The 26,926-nt window shown below is 35.8% G+C and overlaps 2 protein-coding genes across 7 annotated transcripts in view; one reads left to right on the top strand and one right to left on the bottom strand.

Moving 5' to 3' along the window:
* The window catches only part of TkR99D (Tachykinin-like receptor at 99D), a 156,121-nt gene extending 129,552 nt beyond the window's left edge, over window positions 1-26,569 (top strand). For 2 of the 6 annotated variants that reach the window (XM_067760632.1, XM_067760637.1), the window contains 2 exons: window positions 20,895-21,650; window positions 25,386-26,567. In XM_067760632.1, coding sequence (XP_067616733.1) covers window positions 20,895-21,289 — 395 coding nt within the window. In that variant the 3' untranslated portion in view covers window positions 21,290-21,650; window positions 25,386-26,567. Of the gene's footprint in view, window positions 1-20,894; window positions 21,775-25,385 lie in introns of all 6 variants that reach the window. The other 4 variants (XM_067760633.1, XM_067760634.1, XM_067760635.1 and 1 more) reach the window with 4 other exon arrangements.
* On the bottom strand, window positions 14,887-15,898 carry LOC137242628 (uncharacterized). The gene is made up of 4 exons (XM_067769901.1): window positions 15,830-15,898; window positions 15,671-15,769; window positions 15,420-15,588; window positions 14,887-15,357 (listed from the first exon to the last, which is right to left on the bottom strand). The coding sequence occupies exons 1-4, from the start codon at window positions 15,851-15,853 to the stop codon at window positions 15,152-15,154; spliced, it is 498 nt and encodes a 165-aa protein (XP_067626002.1). The 5' UTR covers window positions 15,854-15,898; the 3' UTR covers window positions 14,887-15,151.
* Window positions 26,570-26,926: the final 357 nt, after the last annotated feature.

The following is a 26,926-nucleotide window of genomic DNA, read 5'->3' on the forward strand; positions in this document are numbered from 1 at the left end:
GTGACCCAGAACATCAGCTGTTGGATACCGCTAATTTATTTATACATGTAATACCACGAACAGTATTCCTGCCATGATTCCAAGGGCTTTTGATATCGCCCTGCAGAACTTTTTAATTTTCTTCTATTTAATATGGTACGCGTGACGCGTAAGTTTTTCTCTAAAGTTATATTTTGCGTCAATAAAAAAATCCAATTACCATGTTTCATCCCTTTTTTCGTATTTGGTATAGAATTATGGCATTTTTTTAATTTTTCGTAATTTTCGATATCGAAAAAGTGGGCGTGGTCATAGTCGGATTTCGTTCATTTTTTATACCAAGATAAAGTGAGTTCAGATAAGTACGTGAACGAAGTTCAATAAAAATATGTCGATTTTTGCTCAAGTTATCGTGTTAACGGCCATACGGAAGGACAGACGGATGACTGTGTATAAAAACTGGGCGTGGCTTCAAGCGATTTCGCCCATTTTCACAGAAAACAGCTAGCGTGTTAAAATCTATGCCCCTACCAAATTTCAAAAGATTTGGTAAATTTTTGTTCGACTTATTGCATTAAAAGTATACTAGACAAATTAAATGAAAAAGGGCGCAGACACTCCCATTTTGAAATTTTCTTTTATTTTTGTATTTCGTTGCACCATACCATTACTGGAGTTGAATGTTGACATAATTTACTTATATACTGTAAAGATATTAACTTTTTTGTTAAAATTTTACTTAAAAAAATTTTTTTTTTAACAGTGGGCGCGGTCCTTCTCCGATTTTGCTAATTTTTATTAAGCGTACATTTAGTGATAGGAGTAACGTTCCTGCCAAATTTCATCATGACATCATGACGACTGCCAAATTACAGCTTGCAAAACTTCTAAATTATCTTCTTTTAAAAGTGGGCAGTGCCACGCCCATTGTCCAAAATTTTACTAATTTTCTATTCTGCGTCATAAGTTCAACTCACCTACCAAGTTTCATCGCTTTATCTGTCTTTGGTAATGAATTATCGCACTTTTTCGGTTTTTCGAAATTTTCGATATCGAAAAAGTGGGCGTGGTTATAGTCCGATATCGTTCATTTTAAATAGCGATCTGAGATGAGTGCTCAGAAACCTACATACCAAACTACATCAAGATACGTAAAAATTTACTCACGTTATCGTGTTAACGGACGGACGGACGGACGGACATGGTTAAATCAAAATTTTTTTCGATCCTGATGATTTTGATATATGGAAGTCTATATCTATCTCGATTCCTTTATACCTGTACAACCAACCGTTATCCAATCAAAGTTAATAGACTCTGTGAGCTCTGCTCAACTGAGTATAAAAATCTTTAATTAAATTGTTCTATTGTACAAAAAATCCGCGCGTTAACTCAATTACTTGCCATGCAACCGTTTATACTTGGGCAAAGCAAGCAAACGAAATATTTATTAGGCATGATAATATTCACCACGCGACATCTGTTAAATTATTTTTATACTCAGTTGAGCAGAGCTCACAGAGTATATTAAGTTTGATTGGATAACGGTTGGTTGTACATATATAAAGGAATCGAGATAGATATAGACTTCCATATATCAAAATAATCAGGATCGAAAAAAAATTTGATTGAGCCATGTCCGTCCGTCCGTCCGTCCGTCCGTCCGTTAACACGATAACTTGAGTAAATTTTGAGGTATCTTGATGAAATTTGGTATGTAGGTTCCTGAGCGCTCATCTCAGATCGCTATTTAAAATGAACGATATCGGACTATAACCACGCCCACTTTTTCGATATCGAAAATTTCGAAAAACCGAAAAAGTGCGATAATTCATTACAAAAGACCGATAAAGCGACGAAACTTGGTAGGTTAGTTGAACTTATGACGCAAAATATAAAATTAGTAAAATTTTGGACAATGGGCGTGGCACCGCCCACTTTTTAAAGAAGGTAATTTAAAATTTTGCAAGCTGTAATTTGGCAGTCGTTGAAGATATCATGATGAAATTTGGCAGGAGCGTTACTCTTATTACTGCATGTACGATTAATAAAAATTAGCAAAATCGGAGAAGGACCACGCCCACTTTAAAAAAAAAAAATTTTTTAAAGTAAAATTTTAACAAAAAATTTAATATCTTTACAGTATATAAGTAAATTATGTCAAGATTCAACTCCAGTAATGATATGGTGCAACAAAATACAAAAATAAAAGAAAATTTAAAAATGGGCGTGGCTCCGCCCTTTTTAATTTAATTTGTCTAGGATACTTTTAATGCCATAAATCGAACAAAAATTAACCAATCCTTTTGAAATTTGGTAGGGGCATAGATTTTATGGCGCTAACTGTTTTCTGTGAAAATGGGCGAAATCGGTTGATGCCACGCCCAGTTTTTATACACAGTCGTCCGTCTGTCCTTCCGCATGGCCGTTAACACGATAACTTGAGCAAAAATCGATATATCTTTACTAAACTCAGTTCACGTACTTATCTGAACCCACTTTACCTTGGTATGAAAAATGAACGAAATCCGACCATGACCACGCCCACTTTTTCGATATCGAAAATTGCGAAAAATGAAAAAAATGCCATAATTCTATACCAAATACGAAAAAAGGGATGAAACATGGTAAGGTAATTGGATTGTTTTATTGACGCGAAATATAACTTTAGAAAAAACTTTATAAAATGGTTGTGACACCTACCATATTAAGTAGAAGAAAATGAAAAAGTTCTGCAGGGCGAAACAAAAAACCCTTAAAATCTTGCCAGGTATTACATATATAAATAAATTAGCGGTATCCAACCGATAATGTTCTGGGTCACCCTAGTCCACATTTTGGTCGATATCTGGAAAAAGCCTTCACATATACAACTACCACCACTCCCTTTTAAAACTCTCATTAATACCTTTAATTTGATACCCAAATCGTACAAACTCATTCTAGAGTCACCCCTGGTCCACCTTTATGGCGATATCTCGAAAAGGCGTCCACCTATAGAACTAAGCCCCACACCCTTTTAAAATACTCATTAACACCTTTCTTTTGATACCCATATTGTACAAACAAATTCTAGGGTCACCCCTGCTCCACCTTTATGGCGATACCTCGAAACGGCGTCCACCTATGGAACTAAGGAATACTCCCTTTTAAAATACTCATTATCACCTTTCTTTTGATGGCCATATCGTACAAACACATTCTATAGTCACCCCTGGTCCACCTTTGTGGCGATATTCCGAAAAGGTGTCCACCTATAGAACTAAGCCCCACACCCTTTTAAAATACTCATTAACACCTTTCTTTTGATACCCATATTGTACAAATAAATTCTAGGGTCACCCCTGGTCCACCTTTATGGCGATATCTCGAAACGGCGTCCACCTATGGAACTAAGGATTACTCCCTTTTAAAATACTCATTAACACCTTTCTTTTGATACCCATATCGTACAAACAAATTCTAGGGTCACCCCTGGTCCACCTTTATGGCGATATCTCGAAACGGCGTCCACCTATGGAACTAAGGATTACTCCCTTTTAAAATACTCATTAATACCTTTAATTTGATATCCATATCGTACAAACGCATTCTAGAGTCACCCCTGGTCCACATTTATGGCGATATTTCGAAAAGGCGACCACCTATAGAACTAAGGCCCACTCCCTTTTAAAATACTCATTAACACCATTCGCTTGATGCCGATATTGTACAAACAAATTCTAGGGTCACCCCTGGTCCACCTTTATGGCGATATCTCGAAACGGCGTCCACCTATGGAACTAAGGATTACTCCCTTTTAAAATACTCATTAACACCTTTCATTTGATACCCATATCGTGCAAACGCATTCTAGAGTCACCCCTGGTCCACCTTTATGACGATATCTCGAAACGGCGTCCACCTATAGAACTAAGGCCCACTCCCTTTTAAAATACTCATTAACACCTTTCGTTTGATGCCCATATTGTGCAAACGCATTCTAGAGTCACCCCTGGTCCATCTTTATGGCGATATCTCGAAAAGGCGTCCATCTATAGAACTTAGGTCCACGCCCTTTTAAAATACTCATTAATACCTTTCATTTGATACCCATATCGTACAAACGCATTCTAGGGTCAACCCTGATCCACCTTTATGGCGTCCACCTATAGAACTATGGCCCACTCCCTCATAAAATACTCTTTAATGCCTTTCATTTGATACACATGTCATACAAACACATTCCAGGGTTTCCCTCGGTTCATTTTCCTACATGGTTATTTTCCCTTATGTTGTCACCATAGCTCTCAACTGAGTATGTAATGTTCGGTTACACCCGAACTTAACCTTCCTTACTTGTTACATATGTTCTTATGAAAGTCGTCATTTTCGGCGCGACAGAGCAGCACCACAATCAATCACGAAAGCCGTTATAGCCAGATTAAGCCTAAATCAATTTTTGGGAAGCGACAGTGAGTGGCATCCTTCTTATATTGTCAATAAAAACTAAAATAGAAGTAAATAACAGATAATAAAAGCTTAAATCATTCTTTTGTGCGTTTTTTAAACATAATTAAGATTGTTTTCAAAATTTTTCGCTACTTTATGCTGTAATTTATATAGGTGGCTGCCGCACATAGGTAGATTTTAAGTTTTAGGCGGCCAAAAATATTTTATTGCCTATATCTTCTTAAAACTGTTTATTAAATGAAAAATTATAATAATTTGTGTAATTAATCGGTTGTATTAAAAAAATAGATATTACACTGTGTAACACTAAAAAAATTCTGCCCAGAGGCTATTTTTCTTGTTGTACGGCAAGAAGTGTAACAACTTAGTTCTTTCTTTATCTATTGTAAATTTTTAATTGGTTTTATGAAAAATTATAATATTTTGTGTAACTAATCGGTTATATTAGAATAGCTATTACACTGTGTAACACCTATAAATACCTGCGCAGTGAGGCCATTTTTCATGTTGTACAGCAACAAGGGTATATCAAACCCTCTATCTAACCCCCTATCTGCAAGTATCTGCAGCTAAGTTTAATGCAGTTGGTAAGCTAATTGTGCCAAGTACAATGTTCAAAACTAATTTTCACTTGGGCGGACTTGGAAACATAACAAAACTGGTTTTGAAAACCAATAATTAAAAAATGAAATAGGTTCCTTATCAATTTATAACTTCTAAAAATCGCAAACGCCATTAATAATGTTAGTGTTTACCTGAAATATCAGAATCCATCACAATTATTCAATTCAGTTGTCGTAAAACTAAAATATTCACGTTAAAACATGCGATTTCACATAGGTAAAAAAAAAAAAAAACCATAACACGCGTTTCAGAAATAGCTAAATTCCGATTACTTGACAGAGTAAAAAAGCAATAAAAATTAAAAATTACTATGTAGGTTTGTATTATATACTTCATTACAGTCAATACAAAAAAAGTCCCCCCTCCTCCCTGGAACCGCGCATGGCGATGGATTGGAAGGGTTAGAATTATTGTTTCCCTGTCTATTCTTAAGCTGTGGGAGTGATTTTTTTTGTAATTGTGACAACTTTCAGAGATTCAATTATGGCCGCCTAAATGTCTAAAATCTACCTATGTGTGCCGCTTTCAAAGTAATGAAGAAGCCAATGCTTGGCTGCGGTTGTCGTCAAGCTTTGCTTTATTGTGATTGTTGTCTGTAGACGCCGTGTTGAATGTAATCAGCCCTAATTATATATTTAGTTTAATCTCAGCGCTTTTACAATGATCACATATCACACATCGGTTTAAAGCGCGCGTGCGAATTTTCCTTACTGTGCGAGCATCAAAATCAAACTAAAGGCTGCGGCACAATGAAATTTTTTATATAGATGCGTTTAGCACAAGCCAGGGCGTAGCGAAGGGGGGTTTAACTCCCTCCCCTCCCTTACCTCAGGATCATTTAATTTTTTAGGTCGTTACAATTAAAATATTTGATGTTTTTATGTCTATGTTAATAAATTTCTTTATAATTCTGCTACGTATTTTGTTGGTGATATTATGTTTTTAATATGCATGTACGAAGTGAACACTTATATATTAATCATATTCTGTTTCATAATAATTCTGCGATTTATTAAATATACAAATGTACATGTTAACTTTTACTATAATTTCATAAAGACGTTTCCTTTTAAATTTGCCTAACGACCATCTACATACATATCACAGAACAGCAAAAATCGACCACAACAACGCTCGATTGCATTCGGCAACATGATCGTGTTCAATGATGCAACTTTCTGAAACGAATATAATCGACATTGATTTAAAATCAACCAACTTATTGCATGCGTGAATATAATCAATTCAGGCGTTTGCTCGTTTGCCCCAACCGCGATTACATTCATCGGAATTAAAAGGCAAATATGAAAACTCCATGCGTCTGAATATTTGCATGATTCTTCTGCCCTTACGTCACGGCGACAAGCTACATATAAACATACATATAAACATTGCTTACGGTTCTGTTTGTTTGCCGAACTAAGCGATACTAATTCTCGTGCTTTGATTTTATTCTCCACATTTAAATAATGTTAATTGCAGCATTTTTTCGAAGTACCCATTTCCTATTTTGAAATATAATGCAAATTTGACATTATTTTCCATGTGGAAAACACATTATTATACTGTAATATCTACATTTTTTTTTTCATATCAAAAACACATTTCAAAAATGTAAAAATCAAATTATTTGATAAATGAAAAAATAATGTCTTTTTCACATTAGTAGAAAACACATTAGTGTTTTTCCGTGTAGATATGACTTTTTCAAATTAAATTTTTTTCTATTCGATCAGTTTCTTACTTTTGAACTTTATATACGTATGCGTTAGATCTCATGCATAGGCCCAAAAAGCATTAATTCTACTTATTCCTGAAGGAGGTACTTCGGTTTTTTTTATCAATTTATCTATGATTAATATTACAGGAATGCGATTCTGTGGCTTTTCCTAATGTTCACATGTTGTTGAAAATCTTATGTACGCTTCCAGTAACAACGGCAGCGAACGAGAGATCTTTTTCAACTCTTAGGCTGATTAAAAACTATTTGAGAAACACGATGAGTGAAAATCGATTGATTGGCTGTGCAACACTAAGCATTCACAGTGATCAAATTGTTACCGTTGATGAAGTTTTAGATGAAATGGCAAAGAAGAGCCAACGCATGCGCTTGAGTTTTTAATGTATCCTTTTTCATATCATATTCTAAATACACGTACTTTAATGTTAAAGCTAAAGACAACATTTTTTTTATTTATTTCACTGAAAAAAAAAAAAATTGCGAAAAATGTTAGAAAAGTTACCAATGAGTGGGAGAAATAATTTCACTTGCAAGGTGTGCCAGCACCCTTAGCCAAAGCAAATGTCATATTCTTCTTCTTATGCTTTGCTTGCAACAAAAGTTTCAAGTTGGCTACTTTTTCGCCAGCGTCCCTCAATCTACCGTTCTCCTTAAAAATACGTACAATCTACTCATAATGCATAAGATCGAGTTAAACCCATCTATATGAAAAACTGCTTATGTGACGGGGCTTTAAATGAGTTGTTGTTGATTTTGACGAAGAAGACGTGTTGCTCTCGCTAGCAGGTGCTAAGCTCTCACCCATCCTTGCTCATATAGCACAACAGCCAATGTCGCTCTGCACCCATACAAATTGCTAACAACAAACATCTTTTTTACTGATTGTTTAAGAGAAAGCGAAGTTGTCCATACACTCCGCAACAAACTTCATACCTTATTCCCTCATTTTATTTTCCGGGAAATGGGCCAGACCCGATTCTATGAAAATAAATGTTATATATGATTCAAGTCGCTGGATATTTGGTACTAAGGTAACATATGCTACTGTTTGTGGTGTCTTTTATCCGGGAAATGAACCAGGGCGACCTGTTCGATATAATATTATGCAAGGTTTGGTTTGTATTGCAGTTAATATTGGGAGCGCGTACTTTACGTATGGCTTGTTAAAATTAAACTGCTTGACCATCGCTTGGACATTAGACCAATTTAGACATTGGGACCCCAGCGGGTTAGGGGGTCAGAATATTCAGAATATACCCGCGGTAGGTATGCCTGTCGTAAGAGGCGACTAAAATACCAGATTCAAGGGGCTGTGTAGCGCAACCCTTCAGGTTGCCAGCGCAATATATAGCTTCTCCAAACCCAATTGTCAACCTCACCTATCCGCGCCGAATCCTGTTTCACTAACAGACGAGGCTCTGAGACCCCAACCTCCTCATGGAACTTGGGGGTGGGGAGGAAGGGAATGGCCTAAAGGTTTAATGTGGCCACATTAACCATTCCCGAGATGGTCGGGCTAGCACCTTATGGTGCTGTGGTACCGGAACGTACCGGATCTGTATCCGGCAAAAGACCATCACATCGATAATACTAACCAAAGCCTTCGGGGAGCAACCTTATCGCTACAACAACAACAACAACCACCATCGCTTGTACTACGCCTCTTCTATACCCTCAGTTCGCCTCGTTCACCTAGTTCTCGAATAATCTAGACTTTTCGCGACCAACCGTCTCGAATAAATGTTAATTTATTTCTCGTTGATGTACCTGTTAGTGGCTTTGATGGGGTGTAATGACGCATTGAAAGATGCAGATAAAATGGAGGGGACGAAGGCGAGGGAGGGAAACACATCGAGAGAATAGAAGAGGCTATGAAGATCTAAAGGAAGGTCAGGAAGGATAAAGCAAGAATGATTGAAATGGAGAATAAGGAAATTGGATGAAAAAACGGACTTCATCACTTAGGTTTGACACCTCCAGATAACGACTCAGTCTATGGTATACTAGGTTCAAAAGGATGAAGTTTTAATATTCTTTGATGTGGTTTTGTGTTGATCTTAATATTATGGTGAGTTCAGCGTATCAGAGTTCAGCGACTTATTGTCAACTAAGTATTTGTACATTTTATGGAAGAAATATGAAATTTTACATCAGTGGCATTCTCCATATTATTTCAGTCCAATATTTTGCTTAGTGTTCGCAATACCAGACATTAAATTAATTTTTACGTGTAAAATCCTTTGAATAATGAAATTTCCACATGCGCATTGATGAAGATTTTTAACACAAAACATAATTACTGGAAGCAGCACGTGGCAAATAGTTCCTTAACTAGCGAAAATTTAATCAAATGCTTTACGTATGTTATTTGTATGATTTTTGTGGTTTGTGAGAACTGCCGATGGTATTTCGCTAAATTGAAAAGTTGTGGGTAAACCAATAAGAATTTAGTATGTGATACACAATGGTATGAATTTTGAGTTTTAATACGTGAGGGTGCATTTGGTGAATTTTATATTATCAGCATTAATAGGAGCTTATCTGCTTAAGTAATTTGGTCGCTTCATGTCACGTCAGCAATCCCTGTTTCGCGAAAACTAATGCCAATCAGGAGCGCCAGGATAGGTCAAATCTTCCTGCACCTGCACCACCCAAATCCGGGTGTCGAGTGAAATACTTTCTTGTGCGAAGCATCTTTGTTCAGTCGCATACAGATCATTATTATAACTTTTTCGATACTCGCTATGCACGAGGTCAGGAATGATGACCTACCTATAGTGCATGATTTTTGTTCGTCAGGAGAGAACTTTACTTTGTAATTGCCTATTCAATTCAAAGTATTAGCTGTTGGCAATAGTTGTTCCCCGTTTGATTTCAAAACTGACATTGGTTTGTATATCCTTCAACAGTGACCTAGCTACCCAGACTCTATTGCGTTTATTCTTTCTTGGATGGAAATAAGTCTTGCCATCATTCGTCGCAAGACTTCCGTTTGTTAAGTCCAATGATAGGCATACGCCAGATATTGAACGCACTAGTTATTAGTAGATTGTATTATTTGCTGTTAGAGATATCTGATTCAGTAATACTTTAAAGAAATTGCACGAAAGACATTCAGCTTGTCTTAAGCTTTGGTTAGTTTCCAATGGCTCGGAGAGGTCCTTCTCAATCCTTGCGGGGCTGGTAGTGCTGCTCAAGGTCTTTTGGCAAAGCCATCTTAGCTTTGCATGGAGCTTAAATTCAGACATGCCAGCTTACAAGCAACTCCTCTTGGCGCTGTAAAGGGCTGCATTTATAGAGATGGTTTTTGTCGATTCTCTTACTGTGAATCTTCACCAGTATCTGGCGCATCTCAAAAATATGGTCAATAATAGATTTATTAAGTCTGAAGTCTCACTGATAATGTCCAATCAGTTCCTTGACTTTGAGCTGCACAAGACGTTTCATAGAACTTTATATTGCTTACGAGGGTAACAATCTCTCCGGTTTGTGGGATAGTATTGCTTGTGTATAAGGCAGAGCACACTTAAATTCCAACCCGTAGGCATGCGCTCCTCTGACCATTGCTCGTCAGCTCCTGCTTCTGTGTTTTCAATGCTTCGTCACCCAGTGCCGAGGTATTGCTCTCCTCAACTCGTCACAGTCAATTGGCGTAACGGTCAGGACGCAGGGTGGGGAGGGGTCGATAAGAAGCAAAATCTGCGTCATGTAATTTATGAATCGCCCGTCAGTCATACTTAGCTTAGTTGGAAGCAACGCTATATAAGCCTGCATCGACTTAACGCCTTAATAAAAATTCAAAAATATTAGACGAATATTATCAGTTTCGGTACGTAACTATGCTACTATTTAATTAATGCACAACAACTGCAAAGCAAGCAGCCATACATACATGTAATAAGCTAAGAGCGAAGATGAGATTACTCACCTATATACAAATATATAGCTAAATAACTAACTAGTTATGAGAGAAATACATAAGCAACTCTTCGAGACGGCTGTTCGCGAAATGTCTTAAGCCTGGGAGAAATATGCGAATGAGGTAACTGAGAGTATAAAAGCAGCGCAAGCTCAGAAATATGAGTCAGTTAAATTTTAAATATTTGATTACGCGACTAATTTAATAGTGAGGCACTACTACCATAGTAGTGTTGTAAATAAAGAACATTTTTCTGAGTATTTGGGTTATTTATGCGACAGTTCAGAGATCCGAACTTTTCAAGAAGGTACAGAATAATCAAGAATTCCCCGGTACATATTGCTGCTCTTTTCAAGTACGAATAATAGACTGCTAGACTTGTTTCTCCATCATATTATTATCACTCTAATTGCTAACAAAAGTTTTTCCTTTGAAACCCATTTTCTTTTATTTATAATTTTCATTACTTAAAAAAGTTTTTGAAAAGAATTTATTAACTTGAATTTATATTTGCCACAAAGTTATATTCTAAATCAGTTACAATCAGTAAAGTTCACATTTTTATGCTAATGCTCTAAGTTCAATCTGCACAATATTAGCTGCGCATAATCTCACCAGCTTAACACCATCTGCAATTTATGTTGATTACTCATTTCCTCCTTTTCAGCACAGACAGCCAAGCAACTTTTTACTTTGTTTCTTACGCGAAGTAACGAGGTGGCAGAGGAGAGATAAGAATTGCTGAAACAATATTCTGCGTTTTAATGAAAGATGGACAAAGTTCATCAAATGAATTACTTCTAATTTTGGCAGGAAAAAATATGCAAAACCAAAAAGAAACAAAACCGAAGAAAAATTCACAAAAGAGCACAGTTCTGTATTTGTAGTCTCCTTGTAAAGCATGAATAGCAAACAGCGCGTGTTCTTTATTAGAGAAACGTCTGTTTCTGAGTGTCAATAACAACTCATGGTATCTAACACTTACTTGTGTCAGCAACAAATATAGCGTGCTGATCCAGATCTTACTCATGCCAACTTATTGCTATGTACTCATAGCAACTGCTGTGTCAAGCATCGTTGGCCAGTAGTCAAATATGTTCTTAGTAGCTACAAGTGTATACACGAGCCTTTGGGCAGTTACCAACAGTTGCACAGTGGGACGAAATTAACAAAAAAAAATCCTTAATAATGGAAACATAACCTTGGTTAGGCGGTTTTATGGCATTTGCTAATTTAGTTCGGTTAGGTTGAAGCTCGCTGATCTGTACGGACTCATATAGACTAAATGCGTTTCATATATCAGCCTTTTAGTCCAAACTAGTATCGACTGTGGTCGAAATTGGACCAACTTGTATTTTTTTCAACTCAGTCTATGCATCCAGTGTTGGAAATATACCAAACTGGTCTAAATTTCTTAAATTTTTCATTAAAATTTTGAATTTGATCTAACCCAGCCAGCATTTTTTTTAAATTTTGATAAAAAAATATTCAAATATCATACCCCGAGATGATTAAAAACGTTCAAATTTAAAAGCATTTTCTGTTCGAAAATTAACGTATCGTCGGGAGAAAAATGTACCATAAATGTGATTATTCTTGAATAATCACATATGATTCATATTTCGAAACACTTTTTATTCATCTTTTTATCATACTTGATATTACTGGAAGATTGTACTTTACTTCTTTTGGAATAACATTTGATTACTTTTCACAGTCATTTTTGATCAAATTTAAGAACAATTTTCAATCATATTATATGATGGTTTGGAATCATTTGTGAATAAGATTGTGATTCATTTTTCCATCATATTTAAACCATAACTAAATACTATATAAAGATCATATTTCATCAGGGGGTGAAAGCATCTGGAAGCTCGGAGGTAAGCTTTTTGAACCGCAGGTAGTAATTAACTTTACCGTTGTACACACACACGACTACAACATCCAACATCATCTATGATCATCATCTTAGATCATGGTAACGATGTCACTTTAAAAATGACGATTTTACTATGTCTCATATCACTCTTTAAATATAACAAGATGTTTTCGTCAATCATAGCTCATGAAGGATATTGAAGCCGGGTCCAGGCGTGTCGATCAAGCGTAACTTACCAGCGGTTAAACAGCTTACAACTTCCGTACATCGGTTCCATCCAGTACGTCTTTTCTGGGAAGCCGCATCTAGAGAAATGCTAGAAGACATTTTAGGTTAGCAGCAGCGCTTATATTTAGGGAGTTCACAAGGTGTTTTATTGATGCTATTTCTACCTTCTGCTATTGATATAGCACACTTGCATAGCCGAACGTGTGAACCTCCTATGCTATTTTATGCAATATTGTGTGTGCTATTAACCCAATTAATCAGCTGTTTAGCAGAAGAGAAAATAATACAAAATATAAATATAAACATAAAAATGCCCAGGAGGAGCGAAAAAAGTAAAATAATAGCTGCGATTTGTCAAAAATATACATATGACGTCGTCATTGTGGAAGAGAGTAAGCAATCCAACACTTCCTTTGTGCTTTTTTTACGTGTTGATTGTAGGTGACGAAGACGAGCAGGAAGATATCGATGAAAGGTTCAGACTGAATATGCTACTATTGCTAAACAATCGCCGAGGTGTCCATTTAGGAATTCCTAAGTCCAACCAATGGGAGCTGAATGTATTGGAGCATTTAGATGAAAATAGATTTTGCCAAATGCTGCGTGTAAACCAAACGGAGTTTGACCACCTTTTTAACTTAGTAAAAGACGATGATGCGTTTCGTAGTGATAACAACACAGTACAACTTCCGATTGAACTTCAGCTTAAAATCGAACTTTATAGGTTGGGATCTTCAGGTGAAGGACTTTCGATCCGTAAAATGGCAACTTTGTTTGGTGTTGGAGATGGCGGTACTATTCAAATCGTAACTAGGCGAGTTTTTCAAGCCATACTTAATTTAAAGGGTAGATTTTTATTTTGGTCTAATGAAAGGGAGCGTTTACACTTGATTGCAGCCACAGAAAAAGAAATGCCTGGATGTTTTGGATATATTGACGGCTCCGAAATTAAATTGGCCGAAGCACCCGTAAGGCATCATGAGATCTTCTTTTCCCGTAAACGCCAGTACTCCATAAAAATTCAAGTAATTTGTGATTATCGCTTAAGCATAAAGCAAGCTACACTAGGTTACCCGGGTAGTGTCCACGATGCAAAAATGTTTTCGGACTCCTTGCTCTCAAAACACCCACATAGGTTTTTGTCGACATCGCAATGGATTGCTGGTGATAGTGCATATCCACTGAAATCATATCTACTGTCCCCATTCCGCCAAAATATTACAGAATTCACTAGAGAGGAGCGAGAAAAATTTAACAAGTACTTCTCAAAATATCGCGTGCGAATTGAAAATTGTTTCGGGGCTTTGAAAGAAAAATTTCCTAGCCTGAAAGAACTCAAGTTCAGATTGCATACAATACAAAACAAAAGAGATTGCAATGATTGGATAATGGTATGCTGTATTTTGCACAACATTTTCATAAGCTTCAACAATGAGGATGAAGAAAGTAGTTTAGAGCCAACTGCCAACTTATTATCGTTAACGAACCTCAGGGACAGTTTATTAAACTTTATTCAAAATCAACCCAGTAATTAATGCTACTATCAAACTCCTCCATCATGTCAATAAAAGATGGTTACTCCAAATATTTTTACTTATAGCAGAGCTTTCAACCCATATCCACTTGTAGCATTTTTGTTTTTTTTTACCCTGAAGAATAGGCACAGATACAAATTCACACCCTGAATTTAAAAAATATGTTCATAGCACTCCCATATGCCCTCACATTCATATAAAAGTGCCCGAATTTCTAAAAGTGCAAAGAAAAATCACTTCCATAAGAAGCCAAGGCACTTCGGTATGATATTCAAATGTACACTAACAAATTGACATCAAAAAGTTTTAAAAAAATTGTGTAGCACTGAAAAAAGGTTTTGAATAACTTATAATTTTCAATCAGTTCTGTGTTTTTTATTAATAAAAAGAGTTAAAAAATATTTTCATACGTATATGAGGACATTATTTAATGAAGTTTTTCATTTAAACTTTAGTTTCAATTCCTTCACAGCCAAACGCTCTTGCATTTCAAGTTCAAGAATTTTAAATTTTTCTTGGCTTTGGAGTTGCTTTTCTTTAAAATTTTCTTCATATCGTGCCTGCCTTTCCTTTAGCTCAAACTCCTTTTGCTTAAGGGTAAATTCATTTTCCCTTATGACCAACTCCTTCTCTCTTGCTATAGTTTCTGCCTCCAATTTCTGCTTCTTGAATGCCATTGCTTCAGCTTGCACCTTCATAATGTCGGAAGCTGCTGTCCGGCTGTATATACCTTTACAGCTCATGCCTGCTGTTGGACTCTGGGAGCTCGTGGTTGGTGTCATCTTAGAAGATCATACCGGAATATGATAGCTTTCCGTAATCTGTACCGGCATTTGCGATTCGGTTTCAATTTTTTGGCACTCTTCAGTCACTTCGATTATTTGGCCCTCTTCATTTAAATTTGCCATTGTGTCATCGATTACGGAAGACTCGCAAATCCGGCTTCCAAAAATGTCATCCAGCTCGTAAAAAAATGTGCACATTTTTAGCAAAGTTCCTTGGAAAAAATGTTGGCTATTGAAATTCATCGGTAAAGAAATATTTTAAGAACCTATATACCTTTAATGGTATCGCCGGTCACGCTCCCTGCTCCCGTCGATCCCTCCCATGCTTTGGCTTTATTGTAGCCCGACCTCATGTTCCGCACTTTTGCACGCACCAGCTTCCACTCCATTGTGACATTCTTCTCCTCGCAAAACCGCTTATAGTAAACTTGAGCGGACGGCTTCTGCAAAATAAACGTATGCACGTATGTATATATGTATATTTCCACATAATTTTATTTTACTTCTGTGCAAACAAAAACAAACCTCAAGTAGCCGATTTTCCAGTAAAAATTCAGTCAGACACTTCTCATCTGCCACCGTCCATCTCCGAGTTGGGTTGCAGCGAATGCGCTTGCTTTTGACCTGGAATCAAAAAAGTTGTTAAAAAGCCAAATGAGTTTGCATTTAAAAAATATTACTTACTTTATTATTTTGCTCTAATTCCATTCTTCTGTTTTATTTATTAATACCAGTAATTACTTTTGATTTCGGTCTTGCACAAATTGTAAAAATGATGGTAAACAAAATCAGCTGATCGTATAGCATACACAAATAGCACACTAAACATACCTTCCAAAGTTGTATTGAAATAGGAATATTTGTGCATGTGAAACAAAAACAACAGTTTTACAACTGTGCTAATGCAATAGCATGATTAAAGGAATACGATGAATAGTACATATTGTGAACTCCCTAATTACTTTTAGTTTTGAATATGTGTTGTATATTTGTAAGTTTTTTTGGATTTTATGATTGAAAAATTGTGAGCTAATGAAGAAAAATCAAATTTTCAATGAGAAGTATAGTCTTAACAAGTAAAAAATTCATCATTTATTCAAGAAAGGTAGTCTGGAAATATTAAGAAAGTTGATTGAAAAATGATTTTAAATTTTTGATCACCGAAGTTAAAGAAATTAAATTCAAAAATGATTCCAAATTGTGATTGAAAAATTATTCTCAGTTATTGATCATCAAAAGCAAACAAGTTTTATTATCCTCTATGTTCATTTTTATAAAATCTTAAAATTTATTCATCAAAGTTTTTCGAAAATTATTTCAAAAAGTGATCGAAAAATGATTTTCAGTTTTTGATCATTAAAAGTAATCTTATTTTATTATTTATTTTGTTCAACTGTATGAAAACTCAGTATTTATTCGCAAGGAGTAGTCAAATTGTATTGATATGAAGGAAAGTTCAAAAATTTATCATCTAAATGCTGTGTGGGAAGACGTTGTACTTTTTGATTGCATTTTCTTAAATTTTCTACAAACTTTTCAAATGTAATTATAACGTTTTGGTATGGAGCTCCATAAACAAAAATATAAAAAATATGTAAAATCAAATGAAATAGACATAGAATTATGGTGAAATTATTTGAAATTGAATTGAAAAATAGCTTATTCCACACCACCCGGAAGGTTCCCGTTGCCGCGCTACCGAAGTTAGTTTTGGGTGCTCAGTTCCCCAGTAGGACTATATCACCCATATACATACATATCGCCCATTTACTTCAATGGTGTCATATTTCAAAAAACACGAACTTTTAGTTAAAAACGATGAAATGTGCTAAAGGAATTTAGCCTATTTCACGCCACCCGTCAGGTATGCAATTGGCGCTTTACTTTTGTATAAATATATATTTAATATGTAAGTGTGACACAAAACGAAAATTTCGAATAGAATAGAGGATACCTTCATACAAAATAAAATAAAAAAATAAAAAAATTCTGTAATGAGAAAGAAGGCAAAGTTTACTAAAAAAAATTAAATGAAAGAAAAAAATAAAGTACTTAAAGTGCGAAAAAATTATGTGAAGTGAATAAACCGTTGCATATAAAAACGCAATAAGTGCACTTATACTCTTTTCCGGGTTTTAATGTTATCATTGTGGAAATATGAAGATTTTAATGTTCGGATATTTAATGTTGGGATTCCCATTGAGATCTATATAAAATTAATTTCATAACTTTAAGCGACATAAATAAAATAGATTTATGGGTTCTAAGCATCCGGTTAATGGGCATATAATCGAGCAAAGTTAGCTTAATAATAAATATAGTAGGTAATATACGGCCTATGCAATACGGCCGCTATGATGCCGGTTGCCTATATCGAGCAAATGAGAAACAAATATTCAAATTAGCTTTTTTTACAAATCGCGTGTTTGAGATTTTCAATTGTTTATTTAAGTTAAGCTGTTGTGCCGCTATTTTTCAGCCAGCTTATTTTTTTCAAATAGCTCATTTTCCAAAAGCAAAATATATTACAGAGTCCTACAGATGGCGCACTTTTGGGCACGAAAGTAAATTTCGATATCGCAGAGATTGTTCGAATTTACAAAAAACTTTCTATTAATTATAAAGAAATGGAGTAATATTTGTTAACAAAAATAGGCCTATGCACTGCGGCTGATCCATACGAATCGATTCATATAACTTTTATATGATTTTACGTATGCTAACTATGCGAAACAGCCTGTCAATTGATTGTATGGAAATTTTGTTAGCGTGTTAATATATAGATGAACACGCGCGGGCTCGCAAGCGTTTACACATAGATTTGTTGGCCTCCGTTAAAGAGTCACGCACTGTGAAGTCTGCAGTTAGACCTGCATTTGCAACCATATTTGCAGCGAGTAGCGCGTTACTTAGGCAGAAACAATTTATTGAAATGTAACTTCTTTTTAGTCTAAACCTGTGGAAAACAATTTTGTTGTTGAACTCCTCTTACAGGGTTTTGATGACAATTCTTGATTGGTCGTGCCGTGAAAAAGGAGTATTGTTGCTATAACAAAACAATAACGGTATGTTCTTACCATAAATCTGTCTGATTGGCGACCAACCACACGGCCTGTGTTAAAAAAATCTCGCTTGACTTTGAGGCATCCATTGTGGATAGTACTCTTTGGAAAGCAGCGAATCCATATACTGGCCTTCACTCAAAGGTCTGGTTCACATTTGGATCGAAGTTTGATGAGGCAAAAACGGAAGATGGTATCTATAGGTCCAACTTCGAGAAATCGATACTAACAAGACCCCGCTGTATTTCAGGTAGAAATGCATGCAATAGAAGTTTTCGGTAGAGAATGGCTACGGATAGGCTTATCCTCGAGGAGTGTCCTCATTATATCAGACAGCCACGCGGCCTTACGTGTCTTGCAGTCTTAGACAACTATTTCTTAGGTTGTGGATGAATGTATTGGAACCCTAAATGATCTGGGGTCGAAAAAAAATTCTATTAGGATAGGTTCTCGGACATCCTAGTCAAACAGGGTGCTATAGCAGCATCCTATAATCCACAGCCTTCTGTAGACTCACAAAAGAAACCATGAGTAACGGAGAAAAAATAAGTCTGACAACACTGGCTTGACTGCCCAGGGCAAAGACAAGTCAAATTGTTTATGCTCCCAGAGAGTATCCGAACTGAGTTAGAAAAATTATAGCCACGATTTTTTAAATTGGTCCTATTGTATGCATACGAAAACTTTAGTAGATTTCCTGTCCGGTCACTCTAAATGGCAGGCTTTCTAACGCTATTATCCATTGCAAAGATTTGCAAATGAATATGCATATATAACTCCCACCAAAAAATATGGTAAATAACTAAAATAATTGTTCAAACCTTATTATGTTTCATGACGAAATGACCAAATCGGCCTAGACGAACGACAAACGTCAATTAGAGAATAAATTTCATTTCTTCATTCTTTTAGACATTACAATGCTAAAATTAATGTACCTTTCTCAGGGAGTTTTCCATACTTAGTCAAACATAAGAAATTGTATGTTGAGTAGGATCAACAACAACTAGCAATGATAGTGAGCTGTTATTGCAAAGCGGTGATTGCCCATTTGCTTTTAAATGCATTCAGAAATATTTTTGTAAGCAATAAAATAATAAAATTTAATATTATTATTTTTAATTGCTTGTGGAAAATTTATTCAACTCGATATCAGGACGGATTTTCAAAGCCTTTTCTCCCGGGAATGGGATAGGAACCCGCACTTCTGCGATATTCCGACTGTTTAAAAATGCATCCGATCATCAACACTTCTTGCTTTTTCCCAATTGACTTAGTAGAAAAAGTATGTTCTATATGGAAGTATAAATAAATGAAATTCAGAAAAAGCAAGACGTGGTGATGGTCGGATGTGACTGTAAACAGTGTGAACATCGCAGGAGTACAGGTTCACACCCGGGAGAAAAAGCCTTGAAAAGATTTACAAGGTATAAACGAAACAGCTGTCACCTTATCCGTCCTGATGTCGAGTTCTTTCAATTTTTTCCCAAAAATTTAATTTATCTAATGCATTTGTAATAGAAATTGAAAATGTAAGAGTCCATGACGAAGGTGCGAAATTGCAAGGAAAGGCGTAATGACATTCTTTAACAGCGCAATTTACTCAAATGATTGTAAGCTACACGGTCCGGCAGGCATTATCCCACCTGTAGCTGGGCTAGCCCTCATTTTTTTAATTTACAGCCCTTGCTTTTGATGTCTGTCATATTCTTTCTCTTAATTTCCTTTCCGATCATTTTTGCCTCATTTATTTTGTATTTAACTAAGATATACTCCACACATACTAAATTATTAAGCCGAATATCGAATTATATAAGAATTATGTACTTAAGGACTAAATATTTTGTTGGGAAATATATTCTGTCTTTTAGTGTCAACCACTTACTCTCACTAGCATAAACTGCAAATTTTTCATTGTAACTAAACTGAACAGTTACCAAATCTAAATTAAATGATCCTCTTCGTCAATGAGAATAATAATATTTTCAATAATAAACAATTCAACGGCGCGAAAAATAGTTGATGATTATTTGGCTGTTATCCCAGGCAAAGACGAATTACACAGAACGAAATTTTGAGAGTATTATGTGGGAATATAAATAAATCGTATTTATTAAAGCAATAAATTCGAAAAAAAAACCAAACACAAGTAAAGGTGTCTAAGTTCGGGTGTAACCGAACATTATATACTCAGCGTATACTTTAATTGTTAATTTTATTTCAGATAAATTACTTTTCTACATAACACGTGGCACCGCCCGTTTAAAAAAAAAATTCTCCCCATTTCCTCTTACAATAAAACTTGATAAGTGAAATATCATTGATTTAAAACTATTTTTTGCTAACTTATAGCTCATTATTCTAGTCTACGACCCTTTTAAACTTGTTTTATATCTCAGTTGCCGTGGTCTTTAACCGATCCCGTCCATTTTTACTAATTATAATTGCATACTTTTGGGAGCATCTCAGATAAGATATCTGCATGTGTTTGTGCGTCTCTTCTCCGCTGCGTGTACGTACATATATGTAGACATAATTATTGATTTATTGATGTGCATACAAGTCACTGCTTAGCATCGGCTTAGAGATGATAGTTTCCCGTAGTGTTGCTAATATTCGTCACAATATTAATAAAATAAGATTTTTTCTCCTACTAATTAAAATTCTTCTTCTTCCTTTATTTTCAGGAATGTTTCGCAATTCTACAATGACATCCCAAAGAGATGGTCTACGACACTCAGCACCAATTGGAACCAACAACACCAGTGCCTATCATCAGCGTTTTAGTATTAGTAACTGTCCAAACAGTCATGAGCTGACATCGTTAACTTCCCTTAACGGTACAGGCAGCATAGGAGGGCATTATGGGCTTCTAATAAAAGCTGAGCCCATAAAACTGCCCACAATGCGAAAGGATAGCACACAGCAAACGGTAATTCCTTCACTTCAGCTGTGGACAGCAACTGCGCTTACAAGAACAAGCACAACAAATGATCCACCCAACAGCACACAACTCCTGGCGACTACACTCATTGGTGCTGATATTACCCGTGATGCGACAAATCTCAGTGCCATATCCTGACAGCATGATCGCACTTTAGGGAGCACCAGTGGCAACAACAAAAGCTACAGTATTGGCGTTAATGCTTTAGATGACTTGGAATTCAAAAAAATTACCGCTAGTACAAAAATATTTGATACGAGTAGTATTAACAGCAGCAATGGCAACAACAATAAAAATAACGTTGGTGCAAAAGATCCTACAACAAATTTTAGCACTTTCAGCTCAACAACATCAACAGCAATGCCAACAAAAAGCACAACACACACAGCAACACTTCTGTCAGCAAACACAACAACATGTGGCATTTTCTCTGCGGCTACAACGGATGATAAGACTTGGCTTTAGATTAACTACATTAAGGAGTGAGAGTTTGGAAAATGTATGTGTGTGTATGTGTTTGTATTTATTATAGTGACGGACAGAGAATTATTTGGTCACTTACTCCCGCAGACAGAGTATGTATTTGTCGTTTTCATGTGATTATCTTAGCTAGGCGTATTTAGGTAGGTATTCTAGATGTAATCAATGTTTATTACTAAGTAGAAAAGCAAGCTGCCGGTCCAATTACTACACAGGACAGCACTAAATTTTCCCTGTCATTGTTTGTTTGTTTTTTTCTTGTAGATTTGTGTATGAAATTCTTTCCTTGAGCTCTAGTGAGACATGTGATGACATGGTATTAAATTTTGTAATAATTATTCTTATTGTCAGAGTACTCATTAATTTCTGGATCAAAGTAAAATTGCCATCATCATTTATTGGCTCTTGGCCACGTAGGCGATTTAAGACCTCGTATAGCAAGTTACTCCAGCTATCGCTGTTTTGTTATAACTGACTCCATTTTGGAGCAGCAAAGGAGATCATGTCTTCCTTCACCTGCCTCTTAACGTAAAAGATAAAAGGTAAAAATCTAGCCCTTCCTCTGCATCGAAATACGGGTGCCGATTGCAGTACTTTCTGGACTGGAGCGACTTCATTAATTTGCAAAATATCACCTGGTCATCACAGGACTGCAGCACTTTTGTAGCACTTTTTTGTAGAATACCTCAGGGGTCATTCCAACGCCTCTTGGCACCATATATATTTCCGAGCCATTCATCACAACAGCTACGATTCGAGACCCATCGAGCGTAGTTTTTGTTCGTCGAGGGAGGACTTAATTTCTCAAAATCCTTCTCAATACAAAGTAGGTCTTCTAGGCAAGAATAATTCTCCGTTTAATTTCTAGGTTGACATTGTTTTCGCTGTTAATGCTGGCTCCCAGATGGGCGAAGTCTGTCACAGTCTTGAATTTATATCCATCGACAGTAACGAGGCTGCAAAAGTGCGAAAGAGACCAACAGTCTCTTCCAAGCGGAGTACGCTGTGACAAAGCGGCAACTAAAACCTATAGTTCGACTGATGTGTAATCGAATTTGCCCTGAGAGTAAGGCAATAACGGAATTGGATTCGGAGAAAAAGTAATATACTGGGAAACTGAAACGTGAGTCTCTTGACCGGAGAGACAAACGGAAGAAAATTTGAAACCTCGCTAGCCACCTGGTGCCTGCTCTTTTAGATATATGTAGGATTCAAGACAACAAATCAAACGCTGAGCATACGCTACCACTGACACGGGAGGGAGATACTTCTGATCGGAGGTAGATAACAAATTATCTGTTGGAACCCCCTTGCTTAAAAGGTAGAACTAGATGAACGTATATTGGTCGAGGCGTACTCGAATCTCTAAGGAATTTATCAAGGGTTGAGATCAGTTACATTCGAACCTACATCCTTGAGATTTTTTGGTGTGGCCGTCACGTCATGAGTCACATAGTAGTGCCGAAACTATCAATGGGTTCAGATATTTTCATACTTCGACTGCAGCTCTGATCCTGCCTTCCAAATTGGCATGGTAAAATTCGAGTCTGCACGCGCTGCATCCCTACATACAAATAAGTGTCAGGGCACTTGGGCCAGCCTTCGTTGTAACTTTCACGCCATCTTCTAATGCTATAAAGGGCCAATTATTCGCATTTTCCACCGGAGTTGCATTTTCTGCCTTCACAACGCTTGGGATCCACACCTTGGCATTTTGGATCCATGCAATTTGCCTAGGGTACTTGGTTGGTCCAGTACCATATTGATCCTGAGGCTAAGAAACTTCCTTTCCATGTCATTCTGCATTTCGGGCAAACTCGTTCATGCACAGTTGCCTCTGTTGTTGTTTTTGTAGCAGTGATACAATTGCCTCTCTTTGACCTCTTTGAGAATTCCGGAGTCTTGATGTTACCACTTTCTGACTGGCAGCTTCCGAGGTAGTTGCTTTTACATTATGTGGACCCGCTGTCTTTCCGCTTTAAGTTTTTTGATGCAACTTGCGTACCAATAGGCCCTGGATGTGTTTCTTCTCCGCTTCTTAAAAGCGGGCTTATTACCCTCATCTAATTGCTGCATCTACATTGCATCCGAAGAAGTTTCTTCTTCATGCAGGTAGCACTGGAGAGAGCTTTCAGCAGCAAAGCTCTTGGTGTGAGCTGCCATCTAACTACTTCTACATCATCACTGGCCCAAACTATATGCACATTCTCCCGGTCGGTTGGATAGACTATTGTAACGAATTTAGGGAAATTCCGCTTATTCCAAACCTTCTGCTAACTTTCGAATCGCTAAACTGTTGAATAAATAACTCCAATATTGAATAATGGAAAATGGTATTTATTAGACTACTTTGAAAGTACTTCACAATAACACTTATACTTCACAACCAATAGCGTGCTTAAATCAAAACTGATTACTGACTACTCAGCTTTCCCTACTTTTATACTCTCTGTTGCCTCGTCCACCCATTTCTCCTAAGGTCTAGTAACTTCGCGAACTTCATGCTTGGTTACCAGCCATATATGTACATGGATATTTGTAGTTTATAGTCTCTCGCATAGCCATATGCGTGTGTATATGTGAGTACTACATCGGTTGATGGTGAGTATCTCTCTGCTGCCTTGTATGTACATGTGTAAATGATGATTGATTTGTTTACGTACTGATTTAGTATCTGATTAGGGATGCTAGTATCACTTGCTAATGTGGATATTCGTCACACTATTATTGGATTTTGAAGTGTTTGGAAGGTGTCCTTTAATTTTTTGTTGGCACATGATGGTACGGGTTAATGTACCGAGGAAAGTTAACTTCTTTTTAGGGCAATTAAAAATCCTTTCACTTTGCCGAGAAAAATTGTATTTTTTGGTAAGAGTAACTTGTAAATGAGTGTAAATAATATTATGGAAGTTTTCTGTATTTGTAATTGAAAGAATTGATTATTAAGGTAGTCACAGTTTGATGGCAAAGCTAACACTTTGGTATCTTCACTACTACTTCTACATATACATTAGGGTGGTTACAATGTATATGGTGAATTTTAATTTTTGTTCTATCTTTCGGGGCACCCTCCTAAAATATGCTAGTAGATCAGAAAATGATTATTGCAAAGTTTCAGGCCAATCCGATAATGTTAAAAGGTGCCTCATTGAGGTCAAAGTTAGGAAAAACAGCGATTTTTTAGAAAATATTTTAATGTTTCGTCGGTAAAGGGAAACAATTTATGCCAGGAACTTGACTCGTACACCATTGAATATTGTAATGTCCATAGACGTTTGCATGGAAATTAAAAATTAGGGATATCCACTATGAGCAGATCTGATAAATGCTAAATACTGCTAAAAATAACCGTTTTATAAAAATATTATTAAGATCAAAAGCAATACAAATAAAAACCTATCGAATGGTGTACGATTCAAGTTGCTGTCATAAATGGTTTCACTTTTACTGACGAAACACAAAAAATGTTTTCCGAAAAGTCGCTGGTTTTCCTAACTTTGACCTCAATGAGGCACGTGTTAATATTATCGAATTGGCCTGAAACTTTGTACGTATAATTTTGTAATCTATTCGCATATTTTATGGGGGTGCCCCAGCGGAAAATCTAAAATTGATTTCTTGTGGCCACCCTTATATACATCTATGTTTCTGTGCCCCAGGGTATTCTTAATCTTTATTTGTTGAATTTTCACATTTTAAATTCATACAAACTTTTTCATATGTATTTTTTTTTTAATTTCTGTTTAACTTATAGTGTTTTCTCTTCTGGAAAAAATGTTACCGTCATGTTGCACTCTTAAGTTCCAATTTTTGAGCTGGGTCACCTGGCGCTACGCAAAATGGCTCCATTTTTAGGTAATGGGACCTCTTTTCTAATAAAGTTGGAGAATAAGGAACACACAAACTCACGAGAGAGAGCTGAGAAGAACCAACAGGTCCGTCTGAAAAATTAAATCAGCTGATGCGAGTGGCCACTTTAACACAAAAGATAAGCATACCGTTCAGAGAGCTATGTTTACCAACTCCCGTTATCTCACGTTTTTACGCAAAATTACAAGAAAGAAAATTAATAGAGTGTTAAGTGTGTTAAAGTCAACATATTGCAAAGTTGACAACATATATAGCAAGAAACTGTGATTACCCCAAACTTTCGAAAAATACGTAATCAAGTAAAAAATAATAAATAAAAAATTTAAATTAAATAAATGTCCTGCTAAGGTTATTGCTTTAGTCTAGAATATGTTTTACATAGAAATCCGTTGTAAAAAAATTTAAAATGTTAGTTTTGGTATAGCACGTCGATATGTAGGCATTTCAAATTTGACTTTAAAGATTTTATTATATATCATCAATATAAATGTATGTATATTGGGTAATTAACAAAATGATTAAAAACATAATAGTTATAAGTATGTATGTAAATATTATATTGTGTAAGTAATATTTGTAAATATAAAACAGACGTTGTGACAATTCATTTAAGTACAAACTTGAGTATTCTTAACACAGAATTCAAATATTTAATAATTGTTGAAGCTGTAAGATAAAAAATATATAAATGTTGCACTGAAAATATTGTATACGTATTTACTGTTATCATATGAAAAATAATCTTTTAAACAATTTTCCTAAAACTTAAAGTAAGCAAGTCATTTTAAAATTAATCATTAAGAAATGTTTGTATATTTATTTAAGCCAAATTACTTTAGCAACTTCCTGGCATCCAGAACTAACGATATTAATTAGTAATTTTGTTATTGTTTTTAATTACTTGCGGGCATACCCAGTAAAAGTGTTTGAATAGAAATGTTAATCATATTTATAATTTGCTTGTTATCAATTTAATATTAGTTTTTAGCTTTATATACAATATTAATAATATACTTCTTAGTCCAAAAATTCATAATAAATTTAAATAATTATATACACTGAAAATTTTACAAAGGTTTATGTTTTGTGCATATTGTAACGAAATTTGGGAAATTCCTGATTATTTTGCAGCTTCTATTATCGTTCGTATCTCTGAACTGTCGAATAAATAACTCAAATATTAAGTTTAGCAAAATGTTCTTTATTTACACTACTTGGGTAGAATTAATACACAATTAGATTACTCGCGTACTTCAATTATAGCGTGTTAAAATTAAACTGATTGATAATTCCTCAGCTTACGCTACTTTTATACTCTCAGTTGCCTCGTTCGCCTATTTCTCCTAGGGTCTACACTTTTAACAAACAGCCTTCCCGAGCAGCTGCTTATTTATTCCTCATTTGTATATCTGATATTCACGTTTT

Source organism: Eurosta solidaginis, chromosome 1 (genome assembly GCF_040869045.1).
Source record: "Eurosta solidaginis isolate ZX-2024a chromosome 1, ASM4086904v1, whole genome shotgun sequence".
In the NCBI taxonomy this organism is placed as follows: domain Eukaryota; kingdom Metazoa; phylum Arthropoda; class Insecta; order Diptera; family Tephritidae; genus Eurosta; species Eurosta solidaginis.